The sequence below is a fragment of the Hypanus sabinus genome, chromosome 22, assembly GCF_030144855.1.
Source record: "Hypanus sabinus isolate sHypSab1 chromosome 22, sHypSab1.hap1, whole genome shotgun sequence".
Taxonomy (NCBI): domain Eukaryota; kingdom Metazoa; phylum Chordata; class Chondrichthyes; order Myliobatiformes; family Dasyatidae; genus Hypanus; species Hypanus sabinus.
Window position 1 is genome coordinate 40,864,105 of NC_082727.1, and position 17,346 is coordinate 40,881,450.

The 17,346-nt window shown below is 41.5% G+C and overlaps 1 protein-coding gene across 1 annotated transcript in view; it reads right to left on the reverse strand.

The window, feature by feature from the left end:
• Positions 1-211: 211 nt before the first annotated feature.
• The window catches only part of kif11 (kinesin family member 11), a 36,595-nt gene continuing 19,460 nt past the window's right edge, over positions 212-17,346 (reverse strand). Inside the window, exons 15-23 of the mRNA XM_059948059.1 lie at positions 14,509-14,716; positions 14,227-14,399; positions 12,445-12,570; positions 11,287-11,564; positions 7,979-8,258; positions 7,426-7,648; positions 6,076-6,233; positions 1,700-1,804; positions 212-708 (exon numbers count right to left, since the gene is read on the reverse strand). Of these exons, the coding sequence (XP_059804042.1) occupies positions 589-708; positions 1,700-1,804; positions 6,076-6,233; positions 7,426-7,648; positions 7,979-8,258; positions 11,287-11,564; positions 12,445-12,570; positions 14,227-14,399; positions 14,509-14,716 (1,671 nt within the window). The 3' untranslated portion in view covers positions 212-588. The remainder of the gene's footprint in view (positions 709-1,699; positions 1,805-6,075; positions 6,234-7,425; positions 7,649-7,978; positions 8,259-11,286; positions 11,565-12,444; positions 12,571-14,226; positions 14,400-14,508; positions 14,717-17,346) is intronic.

Sequence of the window (17,346 nt, forward strand, 5' to 3'; positions counted from 1 at the left end):
GGTCCGAAACGTCAACTGTTTACTCTTTTCCACAACTGTGGCCTGGCCTGCTGAGTTCCTGCAGCATTTTGTGTGTTCCCCTCAAAAATCAGTTTAGTTGCTGAATGAGGCAGCCATGCTCCTTTGAGATGTCCTTTGCATGGTCCTTCTCCTTTTGGCTGAGGTGTGGAGTAGAGTAACAGACAATGACGCTCTAGTCCTGTTACTTTATTTGTTTCTGTTTAAAATTTACACCTATAACAGTGAAATTTCACCAAGCATAGTTGATTGCATTTACACAGGAGATTGTTGGAATACTCGAGCATTTATTTCTTCAAGTACATACCCAAAAAAGAACCATTGGTATTCAGTTACAAAATTAAACAACCCAGAAGTTGTAGTGGGACAGAGAGCAGGAAGATTGCTTAAACAGAAAAGAACATTGAAAGAAAATTTTATTGATTGAACAACAATGAGGCAAGGACTGAGTGATACAGTATACAGAGAAATTAGTATTTCAAAGCATTGAAAAATAAAACAGCAAAATTTAAAGGAACAAAACAAATCTTGATTTGTAGATGCAATTAAAATGACAGAAATGTAGCAATATTAATTATACACCCGGAGTGGTAATTTAGATTTTGCTATTGAATTGTCCTCCATGGACTTTGACTGGTCAACATTAGCAGTATGTTTGTTTTCCTTGTCTTTTTTGTGGCTTTTCTTGTGCTACAAAAGGAGAAAATAAAAACAACAATTATTAATCTGCTGTACACAGACAAAAATGCTTTGATTTTAAAATAACATGATGTTCAACTTACTACAAAAATTAAGATAATGTTGCTTCTTTGTAGTTAGTGGTCAGAATCTCATTAATATACAGCATTAAGGTAAGGTGAGTGATAATTAAATACCAGGCATTAAATCAATCTGTGTTATGAAGAGCATCTATAGATATGCAAAATGAAAAATTGAGTTTAAACTGTAACCAAGAGATATTAAACAGGTACTTTATGTCCTTTTAGCTGAAGAGAAAGGACTTTTAAGAAATAATTAGGAACACAGTATCTACAAAGAAAGAGGAATTAATTTCTGGTAGGGTGTAGATCATTGTTGGCCATAAAGTTTCATATCATTAGCTTAGAGGAGTGCATCAAATGTAAATTTCCTTACAAACTGCAAGGAAGATGCAAAATGGGAGTTAAATGTTAGTGAGACTACACATTGAGTGATGCATTCGATTCTTCCTTATTGGGGGATATACCTGAATTAGAAGGGACTTCAACAAAGATTAATTCTAATTCTTGGGAAGCATTTGTCTGATAATTGCGTAGAGTAAGACAATATCCCTTAAATTTATGAGGACCTCAGCCTGAAACTAAGATTTTTTTTTAAAAATGGGCATAACAGGATACTTACTAGACAATAATCCCCTTAGGTGGAAAGGCCACATCTCAGAGGGTCAGTCTCACAGTTAGAGATCAGCCACATTTCATTCAAAACACAAGATTAACTTGGAGAATAGAGCACAGTTAAAGAGGAAGTCAGATCAGTTTTAGATATTGAGGGCTCACAAGATAGCACAAGAAAGTGTAGTTCAGCATCTGACACAACTAAGATATTACTGAATGATACAGCATGCTATAAGAGACAAATGGGCTGGTTCTGTTACTTTTTTGTAAAAAAGAAAATGAAGCCAGTAATAAGTTGAATAGCTTACCTGGAAGAAAGGGGCGCCACCACCACAGCAGAAATCCTCACTACTCAGCTTCTCACTGGCAGAGCTTTCATAACTTGTGCTCATTTGTTCATTTTCCACAGTGTCCTGAAATTAACCACAATTTGATATCCAAATTAAAATCCAAGCATTAAAATTTGCAGCAATTTTAAAAAAAGTATACACTGAAGCACTTCCAAACTGCGCATGCTTAAAAAAAAAGGCCAATTCTTACATTCAGCTCTACATCAACTTAACATTATCAGGCACAGGAAACACTGACTAAACCAAGGCCCACACGGTATTAGTTAATTCCATTGAGCAAATTTTTAATAAAATTGTAATTTACCTTTCTACTTGTTCAAGGGTGCAACAATTGAAAACAAATAGAAGTATTTTGTTCAAACAAGAATGTCTTCAGGTGAGCTGTCATCACCACCACTCGGTAGTGTAATGGAATGGAAGTTGGATTTCAGCAACTAACTTCATTGCTAGGACAGCTGAAATCTTCTTGTAGTGTTTTGGAGTGGAAAATTGTAAGGATTGAATCTTTCTATAAATGAACAGAGGTACAGAAATTCTTTATTTTCTCTCGGCCTGAAATACTGTCGAGATGGCAAACAGGGCTAACCTAATCTAATGACTGGACCACATAGAACGGATAAAGGTCACAGAAGTGATTATATGGGGCCAAGTGCCTAAAAAAAATTGCAGAGACTGTAACGGTCTGGAGCATTAAATAACCTCCTGCATCCAATTTCTATTCTATTATTTTGGGGAGGAGGGAAGACGTTGTGGAGCTCTAGCTCTGATGCTACTCCTACATAGATTAAGACAGTGTCTGGGCTCTATTTTTATATTTGATAAAGACTGGACTACAACAGCCACTTGATTAAAAGTCCTGCTAAGTTGGGACAAGTAATGAAAGGTACTAGGCAACCAGAGAACTGTACCCAATAAGGAATTAGCACTTCAAAAATAAACAATAGATATGTTAGTCAAAGATATTTCTTCTGAATAACAAAAAGGAGTTTAAAAAGTATATTAGCTTTGATTAGTGGCTTAGCACTAGCCTCCAAGGTATTACATAAGAAAATCCAGTCAGATTCCCTATTAAGGTCTGAGGGTGGATAAATCTCCTGGACCTGATGGAATGCACCCGGAGAGATTGCAGAGGCATTAACGATCATCTATCAAGAATTGATAGATTCTGGCATTTTACCAATGAATGGAAAACTGCAAATGTGATTTCGCTATTTAAGGGTGGGAGGCAGCAGAAAGGAAACTATAGACCTGTTAGACTGACATCAGTGGTTGGGAAGTTGTTCGAATCGATTGTTAGGGATGAAATTACGGAGTACCTGGAGGCACATGACAAGATAGGCCAAAGCCAGCATGGTTTCCTGAAAGGAAAATCCTGCCTGACAAACCTACTGCAATTCTTTGAGGAAGTTATAAGCAGGGTAGACAAAGGAGATGTGGTATACTTGGATTTTCAGGCCTTTGACAAGGTGCCACACGTAAGGCTGCTTTGCAAGAAAAAAGCCCATGGAATTACAGGTGCCCCCCCCCCCCATCAAACATTCGCTTTACGGCACTTTGCTGTTTCGAAAGACCTACATTAATTACCTGTTTTCGCTAACAGAAGAGTTTTTACTGTTACGAAAAAAGACAGCAGGCGCCCTGAGCAGCCAAGCTCCTCCCCCGGAACTGTATTCTAGCCGGCATTGCTTAAATATGTGCCTGTGAGCATCTGTGTTTTATGTCGATTTATTTTGTGTATCTGTTAGCGAGATAAGTTCTAAGGTATCGGAAAAGCCTAAAGGAGCTCATAAGGGTTTCACACTTAGCATAAAATTAGACATAATTAGTTTCGATCGTGGTGAATGAAGTAAGGACATTGTATAAGCGTTGAACTTGCCTGCGCCCACCATTCACACTGTTTATACACAGAGAGGAAGAATCTTGAAAGCTGCCAATGTTACTGTTGGTTCTGCTCATAACAAAGTGGTCTCTTTTAGTCAGCATCCAATAATGGATAAAATGGAAAGTCTGTTGCTTGAGTGGATTGATGGAAAACTGACAGATGAAGAGCCAATGCAATTGTAAGAGGAAAGGATTACAATTGAAACCGAACGCAGTAACGAATGGCCTGAAAATGAAATCGTCCAAGAACTGAACGTGAAGCAATTGTGTGAGATTTTTGCTACAATGGACAACACTGCAATGATTGCAGAAAAGTATGAGTTTAATTTTGAAAGAGTATGTAGGTTTAGGGCGGTTTGCAGGATGTTTCGAGTGCTTACAAAGAACTGTATGATAGAAAAATGCGCGAGGCTAAGCAATCAAGCATACTGTCATTTTTCAAGCCTTCCACATCAGCCACAGCAGACAATGAACCTCAACCTTCGACATCAAGGCAGGCAGACATAGAAGAAGGTGACCTGCCTGCCCTGATGGAAACAAATGACGATGAGATGACACCCCATTCTCTTCTACTTCCACCACCCCAACCTCCGACAACTCAGCCTAACATACCGTCATCAGTGTACTCGCTGTCTTCCCGATTCCGGTAAGTGAGACTACACTGTACATACATTATTTCTACTTAATATAGGCAGTGTATTTTCATGTGTTATTTGGTTTGATTTGGCAGCTTCATAGCTTTAAGGTTACTGGAGAGAGTGCTTCTGCTGAGAGAGCTTCCGCTATGCTAGTAGTGCTACGTAGTGAGATTGTACGCTACATAGTGAGATTTTCACTACACTAGACAGTGCTGCAATTATTGCAGAAAAGCATTTCTACTTTATATAGGCTGTTTATTTATCATATCATTCCTGCCTTTATTATATGTTACTGTTATTTTAGGCTTTGTGTGTTATTTAGCATGATTTTGTAGGTTATTTTTTGGGTCTGGGAATGCTCACAAATTTTTTCCATATTAAGAAATTGTAATTGCTTATTCACTTTACGACATTCTGGCTTACAAACCGTCTCATAGGAATGCTCTACCTTCGACTAGTGGGGGAAACCTGTACAGGGGAGTTACGAGCATGGGTGGAGCATTGGCTGATGGACAGAAAACAGAGAGTGGGAATAAAGGGATCCTATTCTGGCTGGTTGCCGGTTACCAGTGGAGTTCTACAGGGGTCAGTATTGGGACCGCTGCTTTTTACGATGTATGTCAGTGACTTGGACTACGGTATTAATGGATTTGTGGCTAAATTTACCAATGATACAAAGATAGGTGGAGGAGTGGGTAGTGTTGAGGAAACAGAGAGCCTGCAGAGACTTGGCTAGTTTAGGGGAATGGGCAAAGAACTGGCAAATGAAATACAATGTTGGAAAGTGTATGGTCATGCACTTTGGGGGAAGAAATTATTATCTATTATTTAGATGGGGAGAGAATTCAAAATGCAGAGATACAAAGGGACTTGGGAGTCCTTGTGCAAGATACCCTAAAAGTTAACCTCCAGGTTGAGTCGGTTGTGAAGGCAGCTAATGTAATGTTGGCATTCATTTCTAGAGGTATAGAATATAAGAGCACAGATGTGATTTTGAGGCTCTATAAGGCACTCGTGAGACCACACTTAGAGTACTGAGAGCAGTTTTAGGCTCCTTATTTTAGAAAGGATATACTGACATTGGAGATGGTTCAGAGAAGATTCACAAGAATGATTCCAGGAATGAAAGGGTTACTGTATGAGGAACGTCTGACAGCTCTTGGGCTGAATTCCCTTAAGTTCAGGAGAATGAGAGGGGGATCTCATAGAAACATTCCGAATGCTGAAAGGCCTGAACAGATTAGATATGGCAAAATTATTTTCCATGGTAGGGGAGTCTAGGAGAAGAGGACACAACTTCACGATTGAAGGACGTCCATTTAGAACAGAGATGCAGAGAAATTACTTCAGTCAGAGGGTGGTAAATCTGTGGAATTTGTTGCCACGAGCAGCTGTGGAGGCCAAGTCATGGGTGTATTTAAGGCATAGATAGATAGGTTCTGGATTAGCCAGGGCATCAAAGGGTATAGGGTGAAGGCAGGGGAGTGGGATGACCGAAAGAATTGGATTAGCCTATGACTGAATGGCAGAGCAGACTCGATGGGCTGAATAGCCTAGTTCTGCTCCTATATCTTAGGGTCTTATAATCAGAGATTGTTCAATGCAGAAAAAGCAAGAGGATCTAATTCAGTGAGATCAAGACCAAATTATGGAGCCACAAATTGGGACCACACCCACATGCCATTGCTCTTATTACATTAGTTCAAACTAAACAAGAATTTTGTTCTTAAATGATCACTAATCACAATATGCTGGAATTGCAATGAAGTGGCTGAGCTAGTGCTTTCAAAAAGCCATGTTATAATGACACTTTACCTGCTCAGGAATGACTTCCTCTTGGAGGGACATGGCAGCAGCCAGAGAACTCTGCAGTTCCTGCTGTTGGATCTTGTGCTGAGCAATTAAGATATCGCGTGGCTTTGTTCTGGAGAGGATTTGTGGATATAGATAATTTCTCCGCTTTGGAGTGGTACCTAAAATTAAAAAGCAATCATCATCAGGGTAGAATCATACTAGTTCTTTCTCAATGAAATGGTACCACCCCACCCACTTTTACTTATTGCCAAACAGTTCCCAAGATTTCCCCCATGGTCCATGCCCAGCTAAGAAAGGGGGAGGATTGAGCTCAGGGCCATCAACCCCACCCAGAGCCAAAGCAACACCAACCGAAGCTCCAAAGACCTCATCCCTCGGAGAGGAGGGATCGATGATTGGTTATGCGCGGGGACATCTTGAAAGACTGCCCAGGATTGAGGGTTCAGGCGAGCTGCTGTTGGCAGCCTATGCCCCAGCCTATGCCTTAAGAAGAAGAAACAGTTCCCAAGGCAGCAGATAATCCCTGCCGGTTATCACAGTGCAGTTTGATTCTATGCACTGCAGAGCCTGATGTACTGTATTCTGAAATACGTTGTCGGAAAAAACGGCTACACAACTAGTTTCCTTTTCATTAAGCCCAGGGACTACTGCTCTGTTGCAGGATAGCACTGGTATAATAAAACTCAAGGCAAACAATGACAGCTTTGCAATCTATAATCAAGGATCTATTCCAGTATAGTACTACTTTACCGGGGTAGCTGGCTTTAAATTTTAAAAAGCCAAATATAAAAGATTGTAAAATACTAAGTAAAACCATAAAACAAGGAGTTCTCCTCTGTCAAAGTCACTGTAAACAGGCCAACCAGACATTCGTCTCAAACTTTCATGAGCCCATTGTGCCAAGTTATTGTATTCAAGGTACTTAATACAAAGATGAGGCGTCATATATATGTAAGATTTTATCATTTCTAGACTATCAGCAATCTGGTGACCTCCAAATTTTTTAACTCCCACGTACAGCAATATAAATAATATTCAATTGAGAAAAGTTGTTCCAGCAAGTTACTTTCACAGATAATCAGCACAATTGTAAACAAAGTATTGATGATGGTTAGAGAGGATAATTTAGCTACAAAGGGTGGTGAATCTGAAATTTCAACTCTTTCCACATTCCACAGACACTGCCTCCCCAATAAATGTTTTCAGCATTTTCCATTTTATTCCCTTTAATAATTGCAAGAACTTAAGTTTTATCAAAAAATGTTGTTCATTGAAGACACTTTCTCCTCCACCACTCCTTTTAATAGTTTTAAATATTTACATTTACTGAGTAAAGGAATTTAATCTCACCTGTGGGAACGTCCTGTCGGAGCTCATCTTTTAAAAAGTTAAAAACATGTTCTAATCCTGCCTGTTCTAGTTCAGTCAATTCTTTTGAGCATTGTGTCATTTCCCCTTTATCATCATTAACTTGTTGAAGTATGGTGGAGAGTATTGACTCCTCTGTGTCACACTGTCCTTTCAACTCTTCTGTGATCTTGGTGACATGGGGGTCACAATTCTCATTCATAGTCTATGCAAAAGAAGACCACAATATATTTTGACTTGTTTGCAATAATCAAGAATAGGTCAATTTTAGAGTAATGTCAACCCATTCCTTACAAGTTTAGTTACAATAAACATTAAATAGCAGATCAAAAGCTATTGTAAAATTCAGATTCTTAGAATATGAAAAAGGTACATTTTCTTATTAATCTCATTCTAATGGTCAATACCTTAAAAGTACATATTTTATTTAAAATTTCATTCCAAAATACAACCGTTACTAAGAGGGAATTGGGATGATTTTTGAATTTGGACACAGTGAAGCAGGTCAGGAAGGAATCGCAGCATAAACACCTACCTGTACCAAGTTCCTCAGCTGCCTTTTGTTAATGTCAAAGAAAGCTTCTTGATCCTGACTTAACGTGTCAACAGTGCCCTCTGTTGATTCACACCACTGGCTGCTTTCCTGGTAAAGGACTTGCATGTTGGAGCCAAGCTGCTGGCACTCAACATTCAGTTTATCTGCAGTCGTTATCCCCTCACAGGCCGCACTTTTGATTTCATTTACAAAACCGTCTAAAGAAGTGACGAGATTCCCTTGTTGAGATGTAGCACCATCCATAACATCTGCAGATTGACTAGAAAGTAAAACAGATGATTTTATAAAGTGAGTTTTGTTGTAAGGCAAATGCATCAGCATCAGGTTTATTATCACCAGCATATGTGGTGAAATTTGTTAACTTAGCAGCAGCAGTTCAGTGCAATATATGATAATATAAAGATAAATAAATAAACAAGTATATATCCGTAGACTGAATAGATTAAAAAGGTGCAAAAATAGAAATATATATTAAAAAGGTGAGGTAGTGTTCACAAGTTCAGTGTCAATTAGGAATTGTATGGCAGAGGGGAATTCCCTGTTTGTGAATCACTGAGTGTGTGCCTTCAGGCTTCTGTATCCCCTTCCTGATGGTAACAATAAGAGGGTATGCCCTGGCTGATGGGGGTCCTTAATAATGGACGTCACCTTTCTGAGGCACCGCTCCTTAAAGGCATTTTCGGTACTGTGGAGGCTCATACTCAAGATGGAGCTGACCAATTCCACAACCTTCTGTAGCTTCTTTCGGTCTGTGCAGTAGCCCACACCGCACCCCCCCCCCCCCACCCACCGTCCATACCAGATAGTGTTGCAGCCTGTCAGAATGCTTTCCATGGTTTGAGTGTTTTATTTGACAAACCAAATCTCTTCAACTCCAAATGAAATACAGCCGCTGTTTTTCCTTCTATATAGCTGCATTGATATGTTGGGACCAGGTTAGATCCTCAGAAATCTTGACACCCAGCGACTTGAAATTACTCACTCTCTCCACTTCTGATCTCTCTACGACTGGTTCATGTTCCCATGTTTTATGCTTCCCAAAATCCACTATCAGCTCTCTCATCTTACTGACATTGAGTGCGAGATTCTTGCTGTGACACCATTCAACTAGCTAGTACATATCGCTCCTGTATGCCCACTCATCTCCATCTGAGATTCTACCAACAATAATGTATCATCGTCACACCTCGCTATCAGGTGTGGGCAAGCATGCCCGACGAGGGTCACCAGTTGGAAAAGAAGATGGTAAACTGCAACAGCATGTTAGTACAAAGGGGTTTGATTTAGTGCCAGGAGAAAAAAAAGTGCAAAAGCTGAGAAGAAAAAAAATTTACAGGTACACAAATGAAAAAACATGTATGTGCACACATGTGCAAATATACAGAGGCTTTCTCCAAGACACACCGTCTTTAACTTCCCAAAATAACTATTCGCTGACCATCAGCTCCGACCTTCACACCTCCAACTGGTCACCACTCCCGTGACTGTGCAAGAGAAGATAGGGGTGCTCCTCTCTGGGTGTTAATATATGCTGTGCCGTGACCAGTCCATTGGAGGGCTTGTGTTCTTGGACCCAGGTACGAACATCCCCCAGCAAGACCTGCAGCAACTGCTTAAGGGTGGTGAATTCCCCCATCTCTTCCTTGCTATGGAGGTCCAGCCTTATCAGCTGGCACAGACCTCCCTCCCCCGGAACCTCAGTCGATAGGTCTCTGGCGGTATGTTGTGTTTTGCCAGACGCTCCTCTTTCAGCTCAGGGTGACAGCTGGACCCATCTGTGGCTGAGTGAGCTTCCAACGCTCTACCATTCAGGAGAAGGAGGAGGCAACATGCCACACCTCCAGGGGCCTCCCTCCAAGTCTCGGCCAGCCGTTTGAACTGCAGGAAATAATTCTCTACATCTTCTTCCTTCCTGTTGGAAGGCTAATATCTTGGGTTCTGACCAGCAGGCAAAGTCTCCACACAGCAGGCCTAGGGGAAAAGAAAACCTAATGTAGGAGTTCCGAGAACTACAAACCAGCCTGCACAGGGCTCCAGCACCAGAGACAAGTGTTGACCCGGGAGCACCCAGTGCACCGGGAACTCCAAGGTTCATAGCGTCTCCAAACCCCTTGGAGAGCATGCTGGTGCTCTGTTATCTGGGCCTCCAGGTACGCAGGACCAGCCATCACAGACACTGTAGGTGCCTGCACCTTCTCCTTCATCTGAGCCAAGGCATGGAGATTTTGCCTACCAGTCAGAAACCAAGATGCCAGCCTTCTGAGAGGGAGAATATACCGAGAAACATCTCCTGTGGTTCGAACGGCTGGCCAGGAAATGGGGGAGGCCCCTGGGGGTGTGGGCATGTTGACTCCTCCCTCTCCTGACTCTCAGCCACAGATGAGGATAGGTCCAGCTGTTACCCTGGCCTGAAGGAGGTGTGCCAGGCAAAATTCGATACATCGCCAGAGACCTATCGACTGAGGTTCCGGGGGAGGGAGGTCTGTGCCAGCTGATGCCAGAGGTCCATAGCAAGGAAGAGATGGGGGAATTCATCATCCTTAAAGCAGTTGCTGCAGGTCATGCTGGGAGATGTTCATACCTGGGTCCAAGAACACAAGCCCTCCAATGGACTGGTCACGGCACAGCATATATTAACACCCAGAGAGGAGCACCCCTATCTTCTCTTGCACAGTCACGGGAGTGGTGACCAGTTGGAGGTGTGAAGGTCGGAGCTGATGGTCGGTGAATAGTTATATTGGAAAGTTAAAGGCAAAGTGTGTCCTGGAGAAAGCCTCTGTATAGTTGTACATTTTTGTATATGCATCTTGTTTTTCATTTATGTACTTGTAAATATCTTTTTTTTCCTGCACAACTTTTTGGCAACTTTTTGCTCCTGGCACTAAATAAGAACCCTTTGTACTAACGTGCTGTTGCGGTTTACCATCTGTCTTTTCCCCAACTGGTGAGCCTCATTGGGCATGCTTACCCACACCTGATAGTGAGGTGTGACAATCAGCAAATTTATAGATGGAATTTGAGCTACACCTAGCCACAGTCATGGGTATAAAGGGAGTAGAGCAATGGGCTAAGCACACACCCGAGGTGTGCCAGTGTTGATCGTCAGTGAGGAACTATGCTTTGAATTATCAAAGTGCAAAACTGTAAAAAATTTTGAGAATTTCCAACATTTAAAACAGGCATGAAAGCTGCTGTCAGAATCAAAACAAAGTGTCAAACTTGTGCATTTTTACAAGGCTGATAATGATGAAATACTGAACAGTGATTAGTACAACCCAGGTACTTACAAATGCACATTTTCCTGAAGCGTATTCAGTGAATGTTGTACGTTTCCATTCTGAGTTAGAAGACTATTAAAACTCTTCTGAGTTTGATGAACTAACAGATCAAACTGTGTCTGTAGATTTGAAATGATGTCTTCCTGTGACTTTTGTAGTTGTTTCCTCAGTTCCTCATTCTCATTTTGGATTACACCCAGAGCACTGCAAGTGCTCTCTTGCATCTGTTTAAGACTTTTGCTGTGTTGACTAAAAAATGCATCGGTTTCCATTTTCATAACTTCCATCTGAAACAAATAGAAACCAAAACTGTCAGTGTACATGAAGTAACAGCACAGTTAAAAGCAGCGTTGATATAAAGTAAATAGAAGAAAAGAAATAAACTCAGTGGCATGATCTGGCTTCATTTTGTTTTTGGTTTGCATTAACATTCAACTCTGGTAAATAAAAAAATACAAAGCAACATGAAGCCATAATGTTGCATTGAACCTGAATCCACCAGCTCAAAATGTGTCCTGCAAAACACCAGTTTTATAGCAAATAATTCTCAGAGAGAGCGACAGTCACTGAGGTATTTCGAATACCAGGTGATCAAGTAGTCTTTGGGGTACTGTAGGTCTGTGTCTTTGCTGTACGCTTGAGTGCTTGTTGGTGGGTGCCGATGCATTTTGGTGGGGGAGGGGGTTCTTTGCTTTTGGTTTCTAACATTTAACTGTCATTCATTCTTTGGGGCACTCTTCTGTTTTTGTGGATGTTTGCGAAGAAAAAGCATTTCAGGATGTATATGTATACACTTCTCTGATATTAAATGTACCTTTGAAATAACTGATCATTAATATTAAGTACATTATAACTTAAGTTCTAGTATTATTTATTTCTACACATTGGTTCTTGGTCAGCCTTAATGCTTAGTTTTTCATAAATTCTATTGTACTTTTATTTTCCCATAAATTCCTGCAAGAAAGTGAATCTCAAGGTAGTATATGATAATGTATGTACATTGGTAATAAAATTTACTTTGACACCTTAGCAGCAAGAATATTTCTAAAATGGTAAGCTTTCTGTATCTGCAAAAATATCCCTTTTTTAAAAAAAAAAGTGAAGATAGATGAAAGGAAAGAGAAAATCTCATTTTATTAAACAGATGCAGAACAAAATATTAGTCACCTTCTTTGCCATTCCAGAGTAGGTCTCAAAGTTCAGTTTGAGACACTTATTCAGTTCTAATATGCTGGTAATCATGGGCTTTAAATTCTGCTTGAACTTCTTTTCCACTTCTTGCTTGTGGTTGACCTGAAAACAGAGAGACTTTGAAAAAACTCTTATAAACCATAAAACAGTAATCACAACTCTGCTGTCTACCAGTCCCAAATGCTAATTAACCACACATAAAAAAGGACCGAAAACATGTTGATTCAGACAAGTAAAACATAGAACGTAGATGTCGACAGCGTATTACAGGCCCTTCGGCCCATAATGTTGTGCCGACCATGTAATCTGCTCCAGAAACTGCCTAGAGTTTCCCTAGCACATAGCCCTCTATTTTCCTAAGCTCCATGTATCTATCTAAGAATCTCTTAAAAGACCATTCAGACAAATCTGCAGGACAAGTGAGTTATAATCAAAACACACCAGAGAATAAAATTATATTATATCTACAGTGCCAAAGACTTTTGCACAGTACTGTAACAATTTTATGTATTGCATTGTCCTGCTGTCACAAAACCACGTGGGTGATGATCAGCCTCACCTGATATAGAATCTCTATGGTGGGCTGAATGGGAGAGGGGAATCCTAGTTGAAAAAAAATGGGAAGAGTGGGGAGGGAGCAGGAAGCATCAGGGTGACATTCTATAACGATCAATAGACCAGGTTTTTGGAATCTAATGATGCCACCTGGTACCTCAGGCTGGATGTGTCTGCCTCCCTCTGCCGCTGGCACTCCTCCACTGCCACCTATCCCACAACCCTCCTGTCGCATTCCACTCTTGCCATTCCCAACATGGTTTTCTCCCACTCTCCAGTCCACATTGACAATACAGTACTATGCATATGCCCTGAAATAACACAAATTCATTCACTGTAACCAACACAAGAAAAGATGGTATTTGTTTCCATTTGGGAGGAAAATGCATGGACGATTCATATGCAGAATACTTGTCACACAAAACAAAAGACAGCTGAAAAAAAAGAAATGATTAAAAAAAACTTCCATCAATGTATGGCTATGAATGTTCTGCAACTCAATGGAAGAATGGAACAAGAGCAACATGTTTAAATGATAACTTCTTTCCACAAGCCCTGGTAAACTAATCTCACCCTGAAAAGTTCAGGCCAATGTTGGCCAAACTTCCTTATTCAACAAATGTGTATTTTTTACTTTTTCTAGGTCTAGTGTAGTGGTCGCCAACCCGTCAATCGCGATTGACTGGTCTATCTTTGAGACTTTCCCAGCAGATCCCGAAAGAAAAAAAAGACAAATAAATACACAAATACTGTTGAGAGATTGTTTCTGGTTTGCGGGGCTTTAGTTCCGTTCTTTCTGCCCAGTGCGCGTGTGTGTAGCTCCCCCCCGCCACACACTACACTGCAACACCGACACAGTCTGGCTTTTTATACCAAAGCACATGCTTACATTCTCTCAGTGATTTGGTGCTCTCCCATCTATAGGTGGCTCAGACATCGATCACTATCTCATAACAATCAGTGGAACCTCATTAAATGGCTGGTGAAACCAAAACTACACTTTATATGATTGAATGGTCAGCCAATGTACAGGAGGCATTTGAATGAAACAAAGGTTCCCCAGCCATTCTGAGACAAAAAGTCTGTTCTGGAGAAAAGTGGAAAGGAGGCTTAGAAAAGGTATAGAAGGGAGGATTTTGAAACAAACTCTGTCACATTGTGACTGACTACTACTTCCTTCCTCCATTCTTCATAGGAACTTACCAGTGCCTTCTGTATGCAATTTAGTGACTGCTCAGTCATACTCTCTTGTTTCAACAACTCCTGAAGACCTTGTGATATGTCAGAAGACACCACAGCCTTCATCGCTGAATATGCAGCAGCCGTTGATGACATGACAGAATTTAATGCACGGGCATTTGAACCCACGAGGTCACCTGAAAATATTTTTTAAATACTTAAGCCAAGAAGGACAGAAGATTTATTTTGTAATAAGCAGCCACTTATGAATTAAGCAAAAAAAAATATTTGAAATCCAAAACTTACCTACTGACTTTGCATAGAAATCTAGCATTTGCCACTGCCTAACATGGGCTTTCTCAGTCTTCCTCTGCATTTCAGTGAACAGGTCATTCATCTGGTTTAGAAAGGCCTCCTGAACCTTATGGTTATGAAATTCGACATTTGTTTTACGGTCAAGTTTATCATGAAGACCAGACACATCTTTTGTACTCACTTCAACCACCTGCAACAACTGAAAGAAGAGAACAAATTTATTATAATAATAATAAAACATCCGGGGGAGAAAAAGAAAGTGAAGTGGCTAACAAAAGCACTCCATGTACTTATAAAGCATTTCACCTTGTCTCAGTGCTTAACCAGACTATAAATCAGACAAAGAAATGATTGACATAAGCCGAAGATGATATGAGGGTAGGTGATCAAAAAGGGCTCAAGACAAGTCCTGAGGTAAAACTTAATGACAGTAATCCAGTGCCTGTGTCAAATTGATAATACATAAATATCTCTTAAAATTTTAAAATCAAACAGTAACTTCTTCAATGTGGCAAACAGTAGCAGTATGTGTATCACACAAAAATACTGTAGCTGCAAGGAAACTTTAAAATAGTTATTAAAATGGATACCAACTTAATCATTGCATTTAATATGATGATAAAATACTCAAGGCCTTGCTCAGCCGGTGGTGTAGTCAGCCTCTGTTTTATCAAATTAATTCTGTTCATTGAACTACCAGCCAGAATAATGTAAAGACTCATAAATCAGAGGAGAGAATCTGTGCCCCAAACACAACACTAGTCATTCTGTTGTCATTGAAATCCAGATCATATAAATATACACAATAAGACTGAGGTCAGATGTCAACCTGTCGTGCTGAGGGAGGGAATGTAGAGGAGAACGGTGAGAGTGCGACACAGTGAACGGTGAAGTGCACGTTTCACTTCTCCCTGTACCAAATTTAAAACAGAATCTCACTGCTGAGTCTGTGGGACATTCCAGTTTCAGGCAGGATGTGAGCATCTCCAACCATCAGCACATTATGATAGTAATCTCCTTGTTTGCTGGAGAGATTGTGGAAATCAAAATGCAAACCATAAGCATATTTTCTGGCAACACACACAAAAATGCTGATGGGACACAGCAGGCCAGGCAGCATCGATAGGAAGAAGTACAGTCGACGTTTTGGGCCGAGACCCTTTGTCAGGACACCTCTCGGCCCGATACACCGACTGCACTTCTTCCTATTGATGCTGCCTGGCCTGTTGCGTTCCACCAGCATTTTGTGTGTGTTGCTTGAATTTCCAGCATCTGCAGATTTCCTCATGTTACCATATTTTCTGGGATTGCCCCGTTATCAAAGACTATTGGAGTGGGATACACAATGCCCAACAAGACATTTTTAAATGTGAAATACCCTTAGAAAGTAATGTGGCGACCCATTTCCTGGCACATCCAAACCGGCTCACAATTAGCCAGCGTTCCGGCTAAGGGAGATAGCCTATGGGGGTTTGCGAGCACAGAGCTTTGGAGCCTCTGCGCCACGGGGGGAGCAGGTTGAAGGAGGCTTAAAAGCAAGATTGGGTATTTCGAATAAAGTTTTTCTTCGACTGCAGTTACCGACTCCGTGTCGTAATTTTAGCGCTGTGTGTAGCACACCGCAACAATTGGTGACCCCGACGGTCCAAACGAATTTTGGATCAGAAATGACCGACGCCGCCTCTGTTCATGCGGTTTCGTTGAAACTGCCGGGTTTCTGGACACAGCGACCTCACCTATGGTTTCAGCAAGCTGAAGCCCAAGTCCACGTTCGTGCTGGACGTTGGGGGGAGAGAGGAGGTTTTCACGGTGGACCGACTCAAACCGGCCCATGTGGACCTGGCGCAACCGGTCAAGTTTCTGGCACCGTGGCGCAGAGGCCGACCTCCCAAACAGCTTCCAGCCCAGACTGTGGACATTGGGGGGTGTATCGCCGGTTCGGGGGGGGGGGGGGGGGGGGTTATGTGGCGACCCATTTCCTGGCACATCCGAACCGGCTCACAATTAGCCAGCGTTCCGGCTAAGGGAGATAGCCTACGGGGCTTTGCGAGCACAGAGCTTTGGAGCCTCTGCGCCGGGGGGGGGGGGGGAGGTTGAGGGAGGCTGAAAAGCAAGGCTGGGTATTTCGAATAAAGTTTTTTTTCGACTGCAGTTACCGACTCCGTGTCGTAATTTTAGTGTTGCGTGTAGCACACCGCTACAGTAAGACCATATATTTTGGGTATATACCTCAAGAATGGCTGAAAAGAGATAAATATTTAGAAACACAGAAAACTTACAGCACAATACAGGCCATTCAGCCCACTAAGTTGTCCTTAAACCTTAGAAATGTCTAGACTTCCCATAGCCCTCTATTTTTCTAAGCTCCATGTACCTATCCAAAAGTCTCTTAAAAGACCCTATCGTATCCGCCTCCACCACCGTTGCCGGCAGCCCATTCTACACACTCACCATTCTCTGATTAAAAATTTAACCCTGACATCTCCTCTGTACCTACTCCCCAGCACCTTAAACCTGTGTCCTCTTGTGGCAGCCATTTCAGCACTGGGAAAAAGCCTCTGACTATCCACACAATCAATGCCTCTTATCATCTTATACACCTTTATCAGGTCACCTCTCATCGTCCGTCGCTCCAAGGAGAAAAGGCTAAGTTCACTCAACCTATTCTCATAAGGTATGCTCCCCAATCCCAGCAACATCCTTGTAAATCTCCGCTGCACCCTTTCTATTGCTTCCACATCCCTCCTGTAGTGAGGCGACCAGAACTGAGCACAGTACTCCAAACGGGGTCTGACCAGGGTTCTAAATAGCTGCAACATTACCTTTCAG